Source organism: Oncorhynchus mykiss, chromosome 4 (assembly GCF_013265735.2).
Source record: "Oncorhynchus mykiss isolate Arlee chromosome 4, USDA_OmykA_1.1, whole genome shotgun sequence".
NCBI lineage: Eukaryota > Metazoa > Chordata > Actinopteri > Salmoniformes > Salmonidae > Oncorhynchus > Oncorhynchus mykiss.
Window position 1 is genome coordinate 19,836,698 of NC_048568.1, and position 21,994 is coordinate 19,858,691.

At 39.5% G+C, this 21,994-nt stretch overlaps 1 protein-coding gene across 2 annotated transcripts; it reads right to left on the reverse strand.

The window, feature by feature from the left end:
• Positions 1-290: 290 nt before the first annotated feature.
• LOC110522262 (zinc transporter 2-like) lies at positions 291-17,112 on the reverse strand. 2 transcript variants are annotated; one of them, XM_021600514.2, is made up of 8 exons: positions 16,728-17,112; positions 5,104-5,315; positions 4,380-4,526; positions 4,036-4,189; positions 3,580-3,844; positions 3,147-3,252; positions 2,804-2,938; positions 291-2,453 (listed from the first exon to the last, which is right to left on the reverse strand). In XM_021600514.2, exons 1-8 carry the CDS (start codon positions 16,811-16,813, stop codon positions 2,308-2,310), a joined length of 1,251 nt encoding a protein of 416 aa, XP_021456189.1. In that variant the 5' UTR covers positions 16,814-17,112; the 3' UTR covers positions 291-2,307. The 2 variants fall into 2 exon arrangements, with proteins under 2 accessions (XP_021456189.1, XP_036831736.1); XM_036975841.1 differs by having other exon boundaries at positions 2,324-2,938.
• Between the last annotated feature and the right edge of the window lie 4,882 nt (positions 17,113-21,994).

Genomic DNA, 21,994 nt, shown 5'->3' on the forward strand with positions numbered 1-21,994 from the left:
TCCATTTTTTTGTGGTTGCTGATCATTTTTGCAGTCAAATGGATGTGCCCTAGAACGACAAAGCTTTGTGATAATCTGTTGTGCCATATTTCTTGCTGCTGCCTTGTGCACTACTGCGGATGTAATTAGTTGTCTCTGATTGGGACTGGAGATTAACAGCCCATGAGATTGTCTCTGCATTATCTGGAATCACTGAGAATTGAGTATTATTGGTAAAGCGAGATTTCAACGCAAAGCCTTGAAATATTGTACAAGTTTAGACCTCTGAAAATAATTCAATAATCCACCAGTTATCTGCATACTTTTATTTCAGTTTTACAAAAAACGTACCATACGTAGAAATTAAATATCAAACATTTACACACTTTTACTTATTTTATACAATAAATCAAATGTATTTACACGTTTACACAAAATCTACAGGAAATACTGATATTTGGCATATTTACAATTTTCATACAGTACAAGACAGCACTCTGAAACATTACACTTAGCTGGTGAACAAAAATTTGAGTAGACTCTTGCCTGTAATACATTGGTTGTAACATTCCTGTTATTATAAGTCCTTACAGTGGGATCTTTCTTTGTTCAATTTCCGTATGGTTTACAAATGACAATATATTTACATTTAATATATACTTTCCAAAGTTATCAAAAGTGATCAAAATATAGATTTGTTTAATGAGGATTTTGGTGACATTAAGAAGTAGAATTCGTCTCAAATATTTGTATTGGCAGCATATGAAGATATCCTTATTACGTCATCTGAATTATAAACAACACTCATGCAAGTGTTTGATAAAGAATGTGTCAATTTCTGCTCATTTTCTGTGCAGGTTACAACATTGAGACTTCACTGTAGGCATCAAAGTACGACAAGCAGGGCGAGTTCCTTTTATATTTCATTGTGTCAGCATCTCACACAGACTTTTTTTGTACAATACACTTATCACTATACATTTGAGGAGATTTTCCACTACATTTATTGGTGCATTTCTTTTGATGAAGCTGACAGGTGTGTGAGCATGCGTGTGGTGTTAGGGGACAGTTATGGCGTAGAAAGCTGACCGACTGAGCCTCCCCAGAATTTAGGAAGGTTGTTTGGAGGCAATGTGGAGGCACTGGATGGAACTAACAAACTACTGGTACGACAAACAGAAACCCTGTGCAAAGCTCCACGGCATGTAGGCCTATGACAGCGTGGGAGTGGGTGAGGAGGGTGTATGGATGTGCTTTTGGAGAGTGTGGATAGGTGAGAGTATAGAGATGGGGTTCATTTATCTGACCTCTCTCTTCTGAAAACCCATAACAGTGCAAGAAAACGTCCATCCTGGGGCTATGACTCAAAGCAAAATTTAACAACACGTTCCACTATAGCCTATCGTCAGTGAGTTTCAAATTAGGGACAGAGAACTGTCTGAGTCTTAGCCAGTCTATTTGCCAGCTCCGCTTAGGGCATATCATGGGGCATAGATTAATACAGCCCACAATGCTAAAATTAATCGACCAACTCCTTTTGTAAATTGGCCTGTCTTGAGGCTTCCTCTTCTGAGTGAGATGAGTGAGCTTGTAGGATGCTTTCTCACACTGACATAATCCATTATTTGTACCTGAACTCTTTTCAGTTGTGAACAATACGATGCTTCCATTTGGCAGACACCCTCGCTGAAGCACATATAAAAGGCTGGGTAAGACAGAATTGGTTTTAAGGTTCTCACGTCAATATCAATGTATTACGCCAAAGAACTCCTAGACAAGCCATTACACAGTGCTGCTGCCCTAATGCACAGTGCCAGTGAGGGAGTGTTAAAGTCAAACAAAGCCAAACGGCTGTCGAACATTGCAGTACATCAGCACCAACTGGTGAAGTGGTTGCATACAGTACTAAAAACATGTCCTGATACATGTACCATTGTATTTTCATGTCTGTCTCCCTAAAATGCAGTTTCTTGTGATAGTTTTCTTATGATAATTGGCAGCCCTCTTAGGACATGGAAACTATTTTTTTAAGTATCAATATCTCCTGAATGAATGGTGTTTATGTGGGAATCTTTGGCATGATATGGTGAATATACACACGGTACAGTCGTACATTTGTTTGGGTCCTGTAAAACTGACGATGGATCAAAAATGTTTCTTGGTTTCATGGTGAGGCTTTTCCACAGTGTTTCCATTCCTAGCTTACGTCCTCAATGATGCTTGCGTATGTGTGCTGTATGTTCTTTATATTGACTGGCAACGTTTTAGAGAAGCCAAACCCGGCCCACTCCCTTTCAAACTCTCCTGTCCCCATGGTGACCGTGTGTCTTAGCCCATAGGGTCCTGGCAGTGTGTGCAGTAGGCCATGTCATCAGAGTACAACTCCACCTGGATGGTGGTGCTATAGAAACCAAACTTGGTTTGGAGGATCTCTGTAGCCTCCTTAAGGACACTCTGGGGATCAGCATTCTTCTCTGGAAAACAACAATGACCATAACAGATGTCAACAATCATCTATTTTATTTAACCTTTATTTAACTAGGCAAGTCAGTGAAGAACAAATTCTTATTTACAATTTACAGTTAACGACAGATTTTTTTTTACCTTGCCAGCTCAGAGATTCGATCCAGCAACCTTTCAGTTACTGGCCCAACGCTCTAACCACTAGGCTACTTGCCGTCCAATACCGTAATGTCTAACTGTGAAGTTATGTATGATATTTTTTTATTTTGGCCACAATTGGCAGTGTGTGTGGATGAACATGCTAGACTGTATCTGCACAATCTAAATGGATGTGCCAGATTGAGTAAAGTTGGTTTCTGACCGATGGCTACGTGGACAGAGACCAGGGTCTGTCCTGCGGTCAGGGCCCACACGCGCAGGTTGTGCATAGACTTTACCATCTTCAGAGACAGCAACACCTCCTTCACGGAGTCAAACTCTATTCCCCTAGGAGCCCCTGTAAAAGATTTGAGGACAGATGAGTATTGCATCAATAGTTCATTCACTTCATGGAACTCACGGCCATGTTCTACTGATGTATTTCTCCTTAAATAAAATATTTTTACAAACTGAGGAAAATGTCTGGATAAACATTTTATTGTTTGAATTCACCTGGACTCAGGTCAGAGCAAGAGAAACAGAAAAGACTGTTGAGTTGAGTTTACCTTCCATGAGTACCCTGAAGACATCCCTGAGGATGGTGATCGTGGTCCCCAGGACAAACACGGAGAAGAGGAAGGTACAAATGGGATCTGCTACTTTGTATTCAGGCTGCAACAGAAGGTCCACAGGAGAGAGTATGAGGAGAGCAGAGGGGAGTGGTATCAGGTGGTGATGGGGTGCTGCTCTACTGATGTCATAACACATTAGGCCAGTCAGATCACAGGGAAGGTTTTTAACAGAAGAGCAATATATACCCAGCCAATTCTGTCTTACCCAGCAGGGTGATGAGATGAGTTAAACCCCTTCCTATTGAGACTGTAAATATAAATATATAAGGGATACACTTGTTGCACTGTAAATAAATACAGTATAACAATATGCCATAATGTAATTTGTACTGTAAGATGTATGTAAACACCAGTATTTGTTGCTGACCCTGAAGAAGATGACGATGGCAGCCACTAGGACCCCAACACTCTGTAGGAGGTCTCCCAACACGTGAATGAAGGCTGCTCTCACACTGGTGTTGCCATGGCCATGACCCAGAAGAGCATGGGAGTGGCCGTGACCCACATGGGAGTGGCCGTGACTCATATGGGAGTGGCTGTGACCCACAGGGCTCTGCCCGTTCTCGTCTATCTGCTGGTAGCCTGAGCCTTGGGCGTGGAAGGTGGTAGAGTGGTGGAGGATGTACGCCATGCTACAGGACAGAGGGAATAGAGAATGCTACATGTCAATAGTCTAAAGTTCCTCCTCTTAGTTTTTCTTAAATTCATATGCTTTGGGGGGAAAAGACAGCATAGTTGAATGGAATATATGTCTGACTCCAGCTGTTATTTGCATCACTTTGTGTAGTTTTTCCAGATCAAGCCGTGATAATGAACCCCTCACATGATGTTTACTATGACGGCACAGCCGGAGGTGATGAGCATCGCTTGACTGTTGATCTCATAGTCGTTCCTGACTATCCTCTCGATGGCCAGGTACACCAGCACCCCAGTCACTATCCAGATGGACATCACTGACACCAGGGCTCCTAGGATCTCTGTGGGGGTTGGAGACAGTGACGATCAGTATCACACATCCAATGACCCCTGGAAAGGTCATTTTAGAGCATTGTGACCGTGGCTATTATCATTCAGCTATTACAACATTTGCCATGTAATCTGGAGTTTAAATGGTAAAAGAGAAAGTACATTCACATATGTTTTAAGGTGATATGTCATGGGCCTAACCTGAGCGGTGCCACCCAAAGGTCATGGTTTTGGTGGGCGGTCTGGAGGAGATCCACAGGGAGAAGAGACTGACCATCATGCTGCCAAAGTCAGTCAGGAGGTGAGCTGCATCTGTCATGATAGCCAAACTGTGGGCCAGGTAGCCACCTATAGACACATTGACACAATGGAGATGTCTCAGAGGCAGGCGCACATCAGGACCATGTTTTAGATGCTATTGATGATGACTAGGTCTCATGAAAGGAAAATACAGACTGTGTTTTTGAACAACTAAACTATTATAATTTTGATTACAATGACAGCTAAATTGAATTTCACTTAGAGGGCGGCTGAACTTCCTGATTTGGCCTAATTTTACATTTATTTAATTAAGAAATGCTAGCGACCATGTCTGAATTCAAACGTGAGTTGGTTTCAGGGTGTGGCTTGATGTTGGTGTCTCTTGTGTGTTCGTAAATTAACTGGCTGGTGACTGTGGCAAAATTGGTTTGGCTTTGGATTTCCTATCTCCAGGGTTAGTTAGGGGTTGTCAATAAATTGCACAATGTAAATGAGACAATATTTTCATGTTGCACACCTCTAAGTTCTCATTAAATGCTTTCAATATTTGTATATACATTTTTACAATTTATAGTTGGTGGCCACGTCACATGGTCAGGAAAAGCTCCTGGCCCTAGGTATGAAATAGTATTAATCAGTCTAAAATGCTATCTTCCAGCCTTACCTATGACCTCTCCAATCATGAAGATGAGGCACACAATGGAGGCGACGTACAGCTTCTTCTTAGCCAGAAGCTTGTCATGGTTCTCCTCACTCACTGCTTTGTTACCATGGCAATGGGCACCAACAGGCTGCTTCTTCAGCTTGGTGGCACCAGTCGCATCTCCGTTTTCAAACGGGAAGTTGGGATAGTCTTCTTTGGAGTCTGGAAAGGAACTGAAAAAGATCAAAGATTATGAATACATTAGAACTAGTGCATTTATGGAGGTTGAAAAACCCTGACCTAGTGAGATCTACATAGAGGCTTAACCAAGCTAGCCGTCTTGATTACTTCCAAGTCTCGTTCTTGCTGGCATCAAAAGTATAAAAAGTATTAATAGGAGACTGAATGCGATCGGACCACCATCTAATTGGCCTCCATATAACTCTTACAGAATTTCCACGTGGATGGGGATATAGGAAATTTAATCTAAACTTATTGGATGATAATTTGTTCTTAACTAAGATAAAATAATTCATAATTTACTTTTTTTGTACAACATAGGTACAGCAGATCCCCTTATTGTATGGGACACTTTCAAATGTACTTTTAGAGACCATTCAATACAATGCTCATCATTAAAACTAAAGCAGTTTAGGTCAAAAGAGATTAGACTAATAAAGGAAATAGAGGAAGTAACAGTGCAGGTAGATGGTAATGGAAACTGTACTATAGAGGCACAAAATAGGTTAGAGGACAAACAAAAAGAAATGGAGTTACTTATTCAAGGACGATTAAGTGTAATGTTTTACAAAAATAAAACGAATTGGATGGAAAATTGTGAAAAATGCACAAAATGTTTCTTGAATCTTCAACATAGAAATTCTACCAAAAATAATTTACAGAACCTCATTACAAATGGAGTTATCACCACATTATATTTTGAAAGAGGAAGCAAAATATTTTAAGCATGTGTTTTTTTTTCTCAGTCTCCTCCATTTCCACAGAATTATGTTAATTGTAAGGATTTCTTTCCTAATAATAATAATAATGTAAAATTAACACATTTACAGAAAGACCTGTGTGAAGGCCAACTTACAGAAGAGGGACTTTTTGAGGCAATAAAATATTTTCAGTCTGCAGAAACACCAGGGCTTAATGGTATACCAGTAGAGGTATATCAGACCTTTTTTATGTACTCAAAGATACATTATTAGCATGTTTTAATTACTATTATACAACTGGTAGACTCAGGTACTCAACAGGAAGGTCTGATTTCATTACAACTAAAACAGGACCCAGGTGATAAGTATAAAGATCCAGTCCATTTAAAAAACTGGAGGCCTCTAACACTTCAATGTTGTATTTCGCCAGGATTTTCACATCACATAGCACATAGAATAAAAAAGGTTTTACCAGATATTGTTCTTCTTGATCAGACCATTTTTTAAACATGGATTGGAGATAATATACGACAATTACTTGAAACAATTTAACATTATGAAACATCGAAGATACCAGGTCTAGTCTTCATAGCAGATTTTGAAAAGGCATTTGATAAAGTTCGACTGGAATTTATTTATAAATGCCTGGATTACATAACATTTTGGTGAATCTCTTATACAATGGGTTAAAGTTATGTACAGCAACCCCAGATGTAAAATAGTAAATAGTGGTTACTTCTCAGAAACTATTGAGCTTTTAAGAGGAGTAAAACAAGGCTGTCCGTTGTCTCCACACCTATTTATTATGGCCATTGAAATGTTAGCTATTAAAATTAGATCCAACAAGAAGATCAAGGGGTTTGAAATCCAGGGGACAAAAATAAAAGTGTCAATGTATGCTGATGACTCTAGTTTTTTCTTAAATCCGCAATCTGGAACCATGCACAATCTCATCGAATATCTTGATCACTTTTCTAGCCTCTCTGGATTAAAATCTAATTATGACATGTGTACTATAGTATGTATTGGATCGCTAAAAAAATACAGTGTTTACAGTACCTTGTAGTTTACCAATAAAATGGGCGGATGAGGAAGTAGACATACTTGGTATTCACATCTCAAAACATCTAAATGAACTTAACACAATTAATTTCCATAGAAAGTTAGCAAAAATAGATGTGATTCTGCAACCACGGAGAGGGAAATACTTGTCTATTTATGGAAAAATCACATTTATTAACTCTTTGGTCCTATCACAGTCTACTTACTTACTAATGGCACTGCCTACTCCAGATAACTCGTTTTTAAATCATATGAGCAAAAAATATATCATTTTATTTGGAATGCTAAGCCAGGCAAAATTAAACGTGCCTATTTATATAATGAATAGGAGTTTCAGGGGCTAAAATTATTAACTATTAAAGCTTTAAAACTTTCACTAAAAGCTTCACTCATAAGTTATACTTAAACCCAAACTGGTTCTCCAGTAGGTTGCCTAGTGTTAGCCTAGTGGTTAGAGGATTGGGCCAGTAACTGAAAGGTTTCTAGATCGACTCCCTGAGCTGACAAGGTAAAAATTGATCGTTCTGTCCCTGAACAAGGCAGTTAACCCACTGTTCCTAGGCCGTCATTGTAAATAAGAATTTGTTCTTAACTGACTTGCCTAGTTAAATAAATGTTCAAAAATTGCCTTTATACAGATTACAACTTCTCATTTCCGACTAATTGAAAATTTGTTTAAAGTTTCGTCCTTTCTTAAACAAGCCATACACAGCTGGTTACAATTTCAGTTTTATCCTCCAGAAAAGATAGAACAAATGTTATGGTTAAATTCAAATATACTGATTCATTTTTTTTTTTTTTAAACATTCTTTATGGAAAAAATGTTTTAAATTGAATTATATTTCTTAATGATTTTATGAATAGAAATGGAGGAGTTGTCACATATGCAGTTATTGAAAATATATGGTAATATCTGCTCAATACAAATTTACAACCAACTGATTGCAGCACTACCACAAAATAGAGGAGGCAAGTGGAAAAGGTTGGGAACTTGTTTGCCTGACAGATATTAAAGATACAAATTGGCTGAAAGGAACTTGCAATAAATAGAAAAATATACCAGTTTCCTCTGAGGACAAAAATGTTGACAGCTGTGCCATACAGGTTGCAAAATAAATGGGAGATTTTCAATGTACCAATTGCATGGCACATGGTTTATGAACTGGTACAAAAAAACTACACTTGATTCAAAACAGAGTTTTTCAATTTAAATTATTATATAACATTCTTGCCACCAACATAATGCTATATATATATATATATATATATATATATATATGGGGCATACAACAATCTCAGCTCTGTAGATATTGTTGCGATGAAACAGAATCAATAGATAATTTATTCTGGTATTGCCCCTATGTAGCTTGTTTCTGGTCACAGGTTCAGGAATGATTTCATAAAATCACAACGTGCACTTAAAATGAACCTTACAAATAGTAGTGTTGGGCGATTTGGAAAGCATTGGTCAGTCAATAAATAATACTTGTAGGAAAGGTTTTAAGAAATTGAAAATAAAAAAAATAATATCACATTTACATAAGTATTCAGACCCTTTACTCAGTACTTTGATAAAGCACCTTTGGCAGCGATTACAGCCTCAAGTCTTCTTGGGTATGACGCTAGAAGCTTGGCACACCTATATTTGGGTAGTTTCTCCCATTCTTCTCTGCAGATCCTCTCAAGCTCTGTCAGGTTGGATAGGGAGAGTTGCTGCACAGCTATTTCCAGGTCTCTCCAGAGATGTTTGTTCGGGTTCAAGTCCGGGCTCTGGCTGGGCCACTGAAGAACATTCAAAGACTTGTCCTGAAGCCACTCCTGTGTTGTCTTGGCTGTGTGCTTAGGGTCTTTGTCCTGTTGGAAGGTGAACCTTTGCCCCAGTCTGAGGTCCTGAGGGCTCTGGAGTAGGTTGTCATCAATGTTCTTTCTGTACTTTGCTCTGTTCATCTTTCCCTCGATCCTGACTAATCTCCCAGTCCCTGCCTCTGAAAAACATCCCAACAGCATGATGCTGCCACCACCATGCTTCACCATACGGATGGTGCCAGGTTTGCTCCAGAAGTGACGCTTGGCATTCAGGCTAAAGAGTTCAATATTGGTTTCATCAGACCAGAGAATCTTTTTTCTCATGGTCTGAGAGTCCTTTAGGTGCCTTTTGGCAAACTCCAAGTGGGCTGTCATGTGCCTTTTACTGAGGAGTGGCTTACATCTGGCCACTCTACCATAAAGGCCTGATTGGTGGAGTGCTGCAGAGATGGTTGTCCTTCTGGAATGTTCTCCCATCTCCACAGAAGAACTCTGGAGCTCTGTCAGAGTGACCATTAGGTTCTTGGTCACCTCCCTGACCAGGGCCCTTCTCCCCCGATTGCTTAGTTTGGCCGGGCGGTCAGTTCTAGAAAGAGTCTCGGTGGTTCCAAACTTCTTCCATTTAAGAATGACGTAGGCCATTGTTCTTGGGGACCTTCAATGCTGCAGAAATGCTTTGGTACCCTTCCCCAGATCTGTGCCTCGACACAATCCTGTCTCGGAGCTCTATGGACAGTTCCTTCGACCTCATGGCTTGGTTTTTGCTCTGACAGACACTGGCAACTGTGGACCTTATATAGACAGGTGTGTGCCTTTCCAAATCATGTCCAATCAATTGAAGTTACAACAGGTGGACTCCAATCAAGTTGTAGAAATATCTCAAGGATGATCAATGGAAACAGGATGCACCTGAGCTCAATTTCAAGTCACATAGCAAAGGGTCTGATTACTTTTGTAAATCATTTATTTCAGTTTTTTATTTGTAACACATTTGCAAAATGTCTAAAAAACAGTTTTCGCTTTGGGGTATTGTTTGTAGATTGACGATGAAAAAAAAATGTAATACATTTTAGAATAAGGCTGTAACATAACAGAATGTGGAAAAAGTCAAGGTGTCTGAATACTTTCCGAATGCACTGTCTATAGCATTTATATAGCATACTTACAGTAAGTCTACTGCCCCGTCATAGAATCCTATTTTCATAAAAGATGATGCTGCATAACAACATGTAGACTATACGCTATAGAATGGACTTGCAGTGGAACTGGCTTTTTTAATATATATGTATTATACAATGGGTGGGTCTAATCCTGAATGGTGATTGGTTAAAAACCTTCCAGACGGTGTCTACTTCACTAATTACCACCGGCTAAATCGATTATGTTAAAATGTCTATTTACTCTTCTCCATCTGACTGTGCAATCCACTGTCTCGTCAGCCCAGCCAGACAATTTATACACTTCATCTCCACTATAAAAAGCATCTAGACGTTATCTTACATTTCTTTTAGACTAACATTTTGTTTTCAACAGTGGATATTTGTATAAACCTTATTGTCTGCCTCCAACATTTGCAACATTGAATTTGAATATTGAAACAATCTCCAGCTGTCCCATAGTAATGAACATGTTGGGAGTTGGGATGAGACAGACAAGCAAGCAGCATTTCTCAGACAGTTGAAATCATGAATCAGTTGTCATCATTTTCATGGATATATACAAAGAAATGCCAAGTGAAAAAAGGTCAAACGCAACTTAGTGCAGCTATTTTGCAGTCTTTCCAGCTTCAGTTTGAAGTAATTGTGTTAGCTGCGTTGTTGGCTAGCTCCTCTGAACAACAGTGTCCTGATGAGTGAGCACATATTCTATGCCAGGCGAAATCGAACCTCATTAACTTATTGTTATGGATGTATCCAAATAAATGTCACTAGAAAACAGCTTAAACAAATGCAGCTACTTTGCTATTATTTTGGCTGCATTTTTTGACATGACAGTAAGTTAGCCGTGGTTGGCTGGCAAGAAAGGGATAAGAACGTTGCCAGCCAGTATGGCAATGGAACATTTAGAACGAACGACTGGGTCGCGTCCATAGATACAGAACAAAAAGACTGAACTAATGGGTCCTGTCTCTGTCAGAACAGATAGAGCGAACGACCAGGCGACTTGGGTAGCAACCCTAGATTTGTGTCGGGACAGTACCTTGTGGAAGGATGAAATAGTATGAATAAATTCATCAACATAACGTTTTTTATGAAGTAGGTTTGATATTCCCCAACTGTGTTTGTATCACCTGAGAATTACATAAATAGCACACTACCACGTCACCGTAAGAGATCAGATTCAAATTAAACCAGTATAACAAATGCCGGGTAGCCCCCCCCCCCCCTACACATGCACCATGTGTAATGAGGATAAGCAGGATGATGAGACTAATGAGGTGGAAAAAACGCAATTTTGGCTTCTAGGAGATAACCCAGCTTTGGGCCGCGACTCCATCAGTCCAGAGCCCAGGGACACGAAGGCTGAAAGGAGTCGGCCGAGTGGAAAACTGCTTCTGTTTAATCACACCATGGGGAGACGAGAGCAAATACACCCCCTCCCATCCTAACCCAACGCAGAGGCTATTCAAAATGTCCGTCTGTCACACACACACACACACAGAGAGAGAGAGAGAATATATACAAACATAACATAAACCCTCGCTGTGAACACACACATACACACACTTTACATCAACACATTGCCTAACACTGCAGAGCAAACATGATTGGTTAACCTCAGGATCGACTCCATTCAATTGAACAAATGGAGGGCTTGTCTTTAATTAATATGTTTTGGGGATTTCTATACAACAGTTCTCAAAGAAGGGATCTATGTCAGGTTAAACCTTTCCCATTTCAATCAGTTGCTGTGTCCTTGCCCAGATCATAAATAAAACGCTTTACGTAATCTAGCTTGTTGCCATCTTCAAATTAGGATAAATCCTATGAGACCTGTCCATTTTCACAGCCATGTGAACTCGTCCATTTGCAGGATATCTTCTGATTCAGTGCAGTATCATGTAATTCTTGGCATTACACCATACTGTAGGCTACACTGACAAAACATCTTTGTCCTACAAAGAAAATAAAGATTTGACAAATCAGCATCACTGGCTCATTACTGTTTAAAACATGGATGGTCTTATACACAACCAATATTTACATCTTGTCCAATCTGGAACCATTCTAGAACAAAGATTTAGAATGAATGCAAGTGGGTTCAATGTACTCCTCAAGGGTTATAAAGCAATGTCTTGTACAACATTGGTATCTTCTTCCTCTTAAATAGTAACTTTCACACTGTATAGAGTTCTACATAAACGTTCCCTGGCTCAATTCAATAAATGTTCTTGCTCCTTTAAATCATCATGCAATAGTTTTTTTAAGTAAAGATACAAATATTATGTATTTGGTGTAGAATAACGTGAGCAAATGTATCTCCAGGTTTCTGTGCTCAAGACAAGCAGACTAAAGGGCCTGCCTGAGGAGAGACTCAGCAGTGCATGAAATTATCCAAAATGTATGAGCATTCTTCAAAAACAGTACATTATTACAGAGTTGGCAATTGGCTATGAGCAAGGAAAAAATATTTATGTTGACTTTCATTATAATTTATTCAGCCAAATAAACCTGGTTAAATAAAGGTGAAATAAAAAAATAAAAAGAGGATGTCTCATCAAAAACGCATATTTTAATTATTTTTTTTACCAATGGGTTAATATGTTCATTGTGTAATCCTCTAAAAACAACCAATGGTCCAAACCTCACGTCTCTATCATAATCCGTTCAATATGAATTGGATTGAGTTTTTACCTTTGTAGGTTGGTCAAAATTAGAGAGACTAAATCCATGGAGGCCAGACAAAAATGTTTTGTCATAAATCAGGAAAATAGTATCTCGTAATCTAGGCTGGATGCTGTGAGAGAATTAAAGCTCCGGACAGGTTTACAATTCGTCATCTTTCTTCTCATAAAAAGTTATGGAGATTAGATATATACATAATGATTGTGACACAATTCATGTAGTATTTTAGTATACGGTTTTCATATTAATGCGAAGTTCCTGTTCTTTTTCAAAGAATGTTCACAAAAACAGGAGTATATCTTTGAAATGTCAACGTACTTCAAGCTTTTTATTTGAAATGTCATCACCAAAGGAGGGTTTTCACTAGTCTGGGCAGAGTGGGTGGACACCCTGCCAAATGCTTTAAGATCATGTGAGCACAATTAACTAAATACATTTACAACAGACTATAAGACAAACAGTTTTTACTTGTTTAGATTATTAGTTAGCAAACGTTTAATCAGCTGGATAAATAACAAAATGATGTTTGCTTTGTTCATTCTGGAGAGCTGTTGCCACTAGATCAACGACACTAGATGCTTTGGCACATCACATGTCAGGTTAGGGAATATACATTTTTTATTAAATCAATAAATGTGATGTATTAAATTGTGTAATATATCAGATGGTGCCGTGTTGTTCACAGTGGTGGTCACAATAGGAGTACCCCATATCCCGCAATCAAGTGACCAAATCGCCCTCTTCAGGTCTCATGTTATACGTTTCATAATGTATATTATGATGTATGTTATGATTATGAATATTGGGATGTAAACTCATATCTGACATATATATATATGATTTCACCTTTATTTAACTAGGCAAGTCAGTTAAGAACAAATTCTTATTTACAATGACAGTCTACCCAGGCCAAACCCTACCCCGATCGACACTGGGCCAATTGTGCACCACCCTATGGGACTCCTATTCAGCCTGGAATCGAACCATGTTCTGTAGTGACCCATCTAGCACTGAGATGCAGTGCCTTGGGAGCCAAAGGTCTGACTGTGATCAGATCTTATAGGTGTAAATGGACCAGATCGGGATGAAGGACGCATGTTAGAGGCAGGTACTGTATACAGGGCTTAAATACATTTTTGTCGTAATGTTTTGTGATGTGTCGTGCAATAAATGTTGTTGAATTAGTAATTATCCTTTTTTCTTCTTTTGTGTTTTACGGTGAAGTAATCCAAAAGTAACTGAAAGTAATCAGATTACGTTACTGAGTTTAGTTAATCGAAAGTAACGTTACTATTACAATTTTAGACAGGTAACTAGTAACGTATTACATTTCAAAAGTAACCTACCCAGCCCTCTATATAGGCTTCATGTAACCTTAGTGCCTTCTATTGAGAGGGATGTTCGAAATAGGTCTATCATCATAAGGCCATTAGCATTACTGTTAGACAGACTAGCGAGGCCCCTTTTCAAGAGTGATTAATCAAAAATAGTTATAATCTACCATTTCTCAGACACAATACTGCCCGGTTCAGCCTGCCTACAAACCCGAGTCTGATGCTGGATCCCAGCCAGTATAGACTTCACTGCAACAAGGATCTGCTGTTGCTTTCAACATTTTATAGGCTAAAATTGTTCTCTCCTAATTCGATTTATTCGAATATCGTGTTAATTCGTCCATTTAAAAACAGATTATTGACTCCAGTTCCATCCTCTTGCAGCGATGATTTCCAATGCATGGGTGGCTCTGTGGCTGTAGACCGACCATCCTGCTTTGCTGATCTGGCATGAAGTCATGGTGACACTGCAACAAACCCATCCCACCCCCACATAATGTCTGCACCAAATAACTAGAATGAGATGATAGGGTCTGCACACTCAAACAAACATGCCATAAACATTCTCCATTTCATGCTGCAATGCTTTCCAGGGGTTGTTGGTTCCTGAATCATCAATCTCTCTCATAGCTATTACATCAGACATGGCATGCATTGCGTTGACAAACAACCTAACTTTAATTTGTACTCCTGTCTTGCAAATAATTGAATCAAAGCTCAGAAAGATTGTTTCAAAGTCCTCTTGTCATTGTTGAATGCACACTGCGCTCACTGGTAGTTTTCCTAACAGGACCCAATTAGTCTAATCATCTGCACAGTTTTTGACACTTGTTTAGTAAGAGCGAGCAGAATGGCACATGTGCTGGTGCATATGGAGGGTCGAAATCAATAACTTTGACCATTAAAACAATTAAAATGAAATTAATGTTATTAAAATGTCGTATTTCCAAATAGTTTCGGTCTCGGGTCATTACACGTATTTTGAAGTAATTGCAGACATTGAAATCGTTATTAGGTTATATCAAATCTGCGACCTAGGCCTATAAGGCTATTATTGGCTATTTGTACATTATTGGAAATGAAATGCTGTAGGCGGGAACATGATGCGTGCATCTACGGGGTTAATTAAGCGCAGGCATATTGCCATTCTTTACTGCAATTTAACTAAGTAGGCTACACAGCATTCACACAAGGAAAATATATTAATATCGGGGGCATTTAAGATATTTATGATTTGATTAAGATATCTATTTTGGCTAGTGTTTAACACATCTAATTGGACATAGTCAGGTCTCGCACAATCCAGGATAGGCCTTAATGACCCTTGTGATGAGCCGGCTGCCACATGAACTTCCATTACGTACGCCTAATGTTATTATTCATTGTATTGTAATGCATTTCCAAAATCAATAAAACATCAAGGATTCTATATGACTTGCTGTGACAGGGGTGCATTCTTTAATTTCACGTAAAATAGTGAACTTGAGTGCCACAAAACACGAGCATTTGTCAAAGAAATGTTATTCTTCCCTGTCCATGCCGAAATCGAATAACCTTCACTCATTTGTGTTTTCACCTTTACAATAATTTGCCTTGATTTAGGGAATCGATTATCAAACACGATATACTCAAAGAATAGACTGGTAGTTTTAGATGAAATTAAACAAATGTGACTCATTATAATAGCTAATGTTATGTATGGTGCTTTGTTATTTTCAATATAGGCCTAAATGTTGAATATAACTAACTAAACCGGACTTTTCCCCCCATTAAATAAATATGAAAAGACGATTAGATAATTAGATAAGTAGTATTACAATTAACATTTTTTTTATTTTTTAACTTGACGTTCTTAAATCAATTTTATGTTCTCTTTGGCAGCACATTGTAATGCCTATGCGTTTTTTCATTCGAATAATATAGCCAATAAAATAGTCTATAGCTATTCAGGGGTGTTTCACCATTCCCCCTATCAGATCTCGTAATGAAAGATGAGTTTTTGCCAGTGCTCAATGAACTTCCCTCGGGCCATCCGTCAAATAGCCTACTGTCCAAAACGAAGCCAAGCATGGAAATGCATTTGTTCATTCCCATAAAACATTCCACACACGGACAACATAATAAAAGACTCGGCGTGAATAAAGCAACGTTAGGCTACTATAGATATATACAGTTCAATTATGCTGTGTCCTTGGAAATTGTAGGCTATGTGAATGTCTTCTATTTGCATGAGCTTTGCCCAGCATGTTACTTCATGGTAAGATACATTTTCGTTGCAATACCGATTGTTTCATTCTATCGGTTTGATTTTGGTAGCCTGCATATAGATCTACAACAATTACAAAAAGCTACACTGGCAGCGCAAGATAAATAGTTTACACCAACTGCCATGCACCTTAGCCTATACATGCTCTCAGTTTAATAAACCCTTGTCTGCATTTTAAAAATATATAGAGAGAGGTCTACACAATTATGGCTGTATAATTGTATTTATAAATTAAAATGAAATACTCCCTCTGAAGAATGCTGATAGAATGCACAACCTATCAGCATGTCATCTACAATAAACCTAAAACCTATAAGATATAACATCTACTGAAGATTATTTAGTTTGATATAAAATGATCACTGCTCAAACATGGAAAAAATTGCATTACCTTTTCAGTGAATACATTTTGCCATTCTTCTCGCTAACGAGGTGAGACTTCTCTGAATTTATTTCTGAATTCACAGTGGTATCCATGGCTGTGTCTTGTCACGGTTGTATCTGGCAAATTAAACAGAATCTGAAGATGCGCACGAGTTTCAGGGAGATCAGTCTTACTTTATCTTAAATGACACGGATAAAATTCGTCCAAACCATTCCAACTGTGCTAATAAAACGAATTAAATTATTAATGGCAATAAGTATCACCGTTTGCAAATATGGGACCCGATACGGACTAGTAAGTCGTCTGCTCTCAATTCTACTGCTGTAGTATAGGCTATGATAAACTTGGCTCTGAATGTGCAGGCTTTGCTTTGGTGCAGCTACAAGTAACAGCTGTCTGGAAACAGCCAAGCCCATAAAGGTATCGACAGCACGTGTCGACGTCAAAAAATGTGCAAGATGTTTCTGCAGCTAGACTATGCTAATTGAGAGGAACAGCACGTTCAGAATTGTGATTTGGTCCTTCGGTGCGGTGCAGCCTGTAGGCTACCTATTATTGAAAGTTCAATTAACATCGTGGATATTGACCATAGCCTATAGTTTATTCAACAACGCTTTCCAGATTAAACGACATTGTCACAACATGCAAATAGCATAAGACATTCAAAGGATAAAAACATCGTATTTTTTTGCTAATTCAATTTCAAGTTGCAACTAGGCCAGTGACAGGAGCACACCAGAGTAAAACCATGCGACATTTTCTTCTAATGCTGTGTCCAGAAAAAGATTATGAGTCATATCCAATGATGTGTATAAACTCTGGATGACTGACAAGTGGCGCTGTATTGAAGCCACCACGCAGCCACCTTGGTACTATAGAAATGCATTTGTTAATGTCTGCATTCGTTTTTGACACGTTTATTCTATTACATACACCTTAATGCATAGTTTTTAATTATATTATGTGAGCTAAACATACAAATAAAAAATAAAAAACATTTTTCATCGAGGATCGTACCCTTTTTTCTCTCCAATTTTCGCCTAAAATGACATACCCAAATTTAACTGCCTGTAGCTCAGGGCCTGAGAGCTGTCTGTCATTCAAAGCTGAATGTATCAAGCCAGTTGTCAAAAGTTGTGTTGTGCACTCTCCTCAAACAATAGCATGGTATTTTTTTCACTGTAATAGCTACTGTAAATTGGACACTGCAGTTAGATTAACCGGAATTTAAGCTTTTGCCCAAATAAGGCATGTCTATGTCCCAGAAAGTTGGCTGTTGTATACAATGTCAATTCTAGTCACATCAGCGCGTTAGCAACAACCGTCCCATAGAGATTGAAGTATTTTTGTTGTTGTTGAAAGCACTAATGTTTGTATTTGTATTACATTTAATTGAAATACTGTAGGATTCAATTAATTCCTATGGAGGATTGCTCCTACTAGGGAGTGCCAATATGGCTGGACCGGGACTTCAAAGCCTCTCAATGGCAAATACATAGCATCAGCAATCCAGGGTTTATATACGTCATTGGTCATATCCGCTATATCTTTGGCGCACATCAAGCAGTGAGGATAAACCGAGTTGGTAGAGATACACGTTTTTTATATATTTTTTATTTCACTTTTCTTTAACCAGGTAGGCTCGTTGAGAACAAGTTTTCATTTACAACTGTGACCTGGCCAAGATAAAGCAAAGCGACAAACTACAACACAGAGTTACACATGGAATAAACAAACATACAGTCAATAATACAATAGAAAAAGTCTATATACAGTGTGTGCAAATGAGGAAGGATAAGGGAGGTAAGGCAATAAATAGGCCATAGTGGTGAAATAATTACAATATAGCAATTAAACACTGGAGTGATAGATGTGCAGAAGATGAATGTGCAAGTAGAGATACTGGGGTGCAAAGGAGCAAAATAAATCCAGTAAATAACAGTATGGGGATGAGGTAGTTGGATGGGCTATTATACCGATGGGCTATGTACAGGTACAGTGATCTGTGATCTGCTCTTTCAGCTGGTGCTTAAAAGTTAGTGAGGGAGATATGAGTCTCCAGCTTCAGTGATTTTTGCAGTTCGTTCCAGTCATTGGCAGCAGAGAACTGGAAGGAAAGGTGGCCAAAGTAGGAATTGGCTTTGGCGGTGACCAGTGAAATATACCTGATGGAGTGCGTACTACAGGTGGGTGCTGCTATAGTGACCAGTGAGCTGAGATAAGGCAGGGCTTTACCTAGCAAAGACTTATAGATGACCAGCGAGTTTGGCAACGAATTTGAAGCGAGGGCCAGCCAACGAGAGCGTACAGGTCGCAGTGATGGGTAGTATATGGGGCTTTGGTGACACAACATAGGGCACTGTGATAGACTGCATCCAATTTCCTGAGAAGAGTGTTGGAGGCTATTTTGTAAATGACATCGCCGAAGTCAAGGATCGGTAGGATAGTCAGTTTTATGAGGGTATGTTTGGCAGCATGAGTGAAGGATGCTTTGTTGTGAAATAGGAAGACGATTCTAGATTTAATTTTGGATTGGAGATGCTTAATGTGAGTTGGGAAGGAGAGTTTACAGTCTAACCAGACACCTAGGCATTTGTAGTTGTCCACATATTCTAAGTCAGAACCGTCCAGAGTAGTGATGCTGGACGGGCGGGTAGGTGTGGGCAGCGATTGGTTGAAGAGCATGCATTTAGTTTTACTAGCATTTAAGAGCAGTCGGAGGCCACGGAAGGAGAGTTGTATGGCATTGAAGCTTGTCTGGAGGTTAGTTAACACAGTGTCCAAAGAAGGGCCAGAAGTATATAGAATGGTGTCGTCTGCTTAGAGGTGGATCAGAGAATCACCAGCAGCAAGAGCGACATCATTGATGTATACAGAGAAAAGAGTCGGCCTGAGAATTGAACCCTGTGGCACCCCGATAGAGACTGCCAGAGGTCCGGACAACAGGCCCTCCGATTTGACACACTGAACTCTGTCTGAGAAGTAGTTGGTGAACCGGCCGAGGCAGTCATTTGAGAAACCAAGGCTGTTAAGTCTGCCGATAAGAATGTTGTAACGATTCTCATCCTCCTCTTCAGAGGAAGAGTAGTAAGAAGGATCGTAGGACCAATGCGCAGCGTGGTAAGTGTCCATATTGTATTTATTATATGAACACAAAACAAAAACAAGGAGAACGAAACAGTCCTGAACGGTGAAATACAAAACACAGAACAGAAAATAAACACCCACGAAACACTGGTGGGAAAAGGCTACCTAAGTATGATTCTCAATCAGAGACAACTAACGACACCTGCCTCTGATTGAGAACCATACCAGGCCAAACTCAAAACACAACATAGAAAACCGAACATAGACAACCCACCCAACTCACGCCCTGACCATACTAAAACAAAGACATAACAAAATAACTAAGGTCAGAACGTGACAAATGTGGTGATTGACAGAGTCGAAAGCCTTGGCCAGGTCGATGAATACAGCTGCACACTATTGTCTCTTATCGATGGCGGTTATGATATTGTTTAGGACCTTGAGCATGGCTGAGGTGCACCCATGACCACCTCGGAAACCAGATTGCATAGCGGAGAAGGTACGGTGGGATTCGAAATGGTCGGTGATCTGTTTATTAACTTGGCTTTCGAATACCTTAGGAAGGCAGGGTAGGATAGATATAGGTCTGTAACAGTTTGGGTTTAGTGTGTCTCCCCCATTGAACAGGGGGATGACCGCAGCAGCTTTTCCAATCTTTGGGGATCTCAGACGATATGAAAGAGAGGTTGAACAGGCTAGTAATAGGGGTTGCAACAATTTTGGCAGATAATATTTGAAAGAGAGGGTCCAGATTGTCTAGCCCGGTTGATTTGTAAAGGTCCAGATTTTGCAGCTCTTTCAGAACATCAGCTATCTGGATTTGGGTGATGGAGAAATGGGGGAGGCTTGGGCCAGTTGCTGTGGGGGGTGCAGGGCTGTTGACCGGGGTAGGGGTAGCCAGGTGGAAAGCATGGCCAGCCGTAGAAAAATGATTATTGAAATGACTCAATTATCGTGGATTTATCGGTGGTGAGAGTGTTTCCTAAACTCAGTGCAGTGGGCAGCTGGGAGGTGGTGCTCTTATTCTCCATGGACTTTACACAGTGTCCCAGAACTTTTTGGAGTTTGTGCTACAGGATGCAAATTTCTGTTTGAGAAAGCTAGCCTTTGCTTTCCTAACTGTCTGTGTGTATTGGTTCCTTACTTCCCTGAAAAGTTGCATATCGCGGGGGCTATTCGATGCTAATGCAATACGCCACAGAATGTTTTTGTGTTGGTTAAGGGCAGTCAGGTCTCGAGTGATCCAAGGGCTATATCTGTTCCTGGTTCAACATTTGCTGAATGTGGCATGCTTATTTAATATGGTGAGGAAAGCACTTTTAAAGAATAACCAGGCATCTTCTACTGACAGAATGAGGTCAATATCCTTCCAGGATACCCGGGCCAGGTCGATTAGAAAGGCATGCTCACTGACAGTGATGAGGAGTGGTCGTTTGACCGCAGACCCATTACGGACGCAGGCAATGAGGCAGTGATCGCTGAGATCCTGGTTGAAGACAGCAGAGGACAGGTTGGACAGGTTGGTCAGGATGATATCTATGAGGGTGCCTGTGTTTACAGATTTGGGGTTGTACCTGGTAGGTTCATTGATAATTTGTGTGAGATTTAGGGCATCAAGTTTAGATTGTAGGATGGCCGGGGTGTTAAGCATGTCCCAGTTTAGGTCACCTAACAGCACAAGCTCTGAAGATTGATGGGGGCAATCAATTCACATATGGTGTCCAGGGCACAGCTGGGTGCAGAAGGTGGTCTATAGCAAGCGGCAACGGTCTAAACATATAGCAAGCACCTTATGTCTAAACTTCTTTACAGTGAAATGATCTTGATTGGCGATCTCAACTGGTGTTGGTTAAAGCCGGTGTCTGATGATTTAAAACTGTTTTGTAATTCTATGAATCTTACCCAGTTGATTAACTCACCCACTCGCCCAAATCTTAAATGCCCAGATAAATCTACCCTGGTTGATTTGATATTGACAAATGTTCCACATAAATATTCTGCGTTTGGTGTTTTTTGTAATGATTTAAGTGACCATTGTGCTGTTGTTGCTGTTAGAAATACTAAGGTTCCTAAGACAAACCCACGTTTTATTCGTAAGAGAAATTTGAAGTGTTTTAATGAGCAGGCTTACTTTCATGATTTGTTTTATTTTGACTGGACCAAGATTGAGCTTATCCCTGATGTGG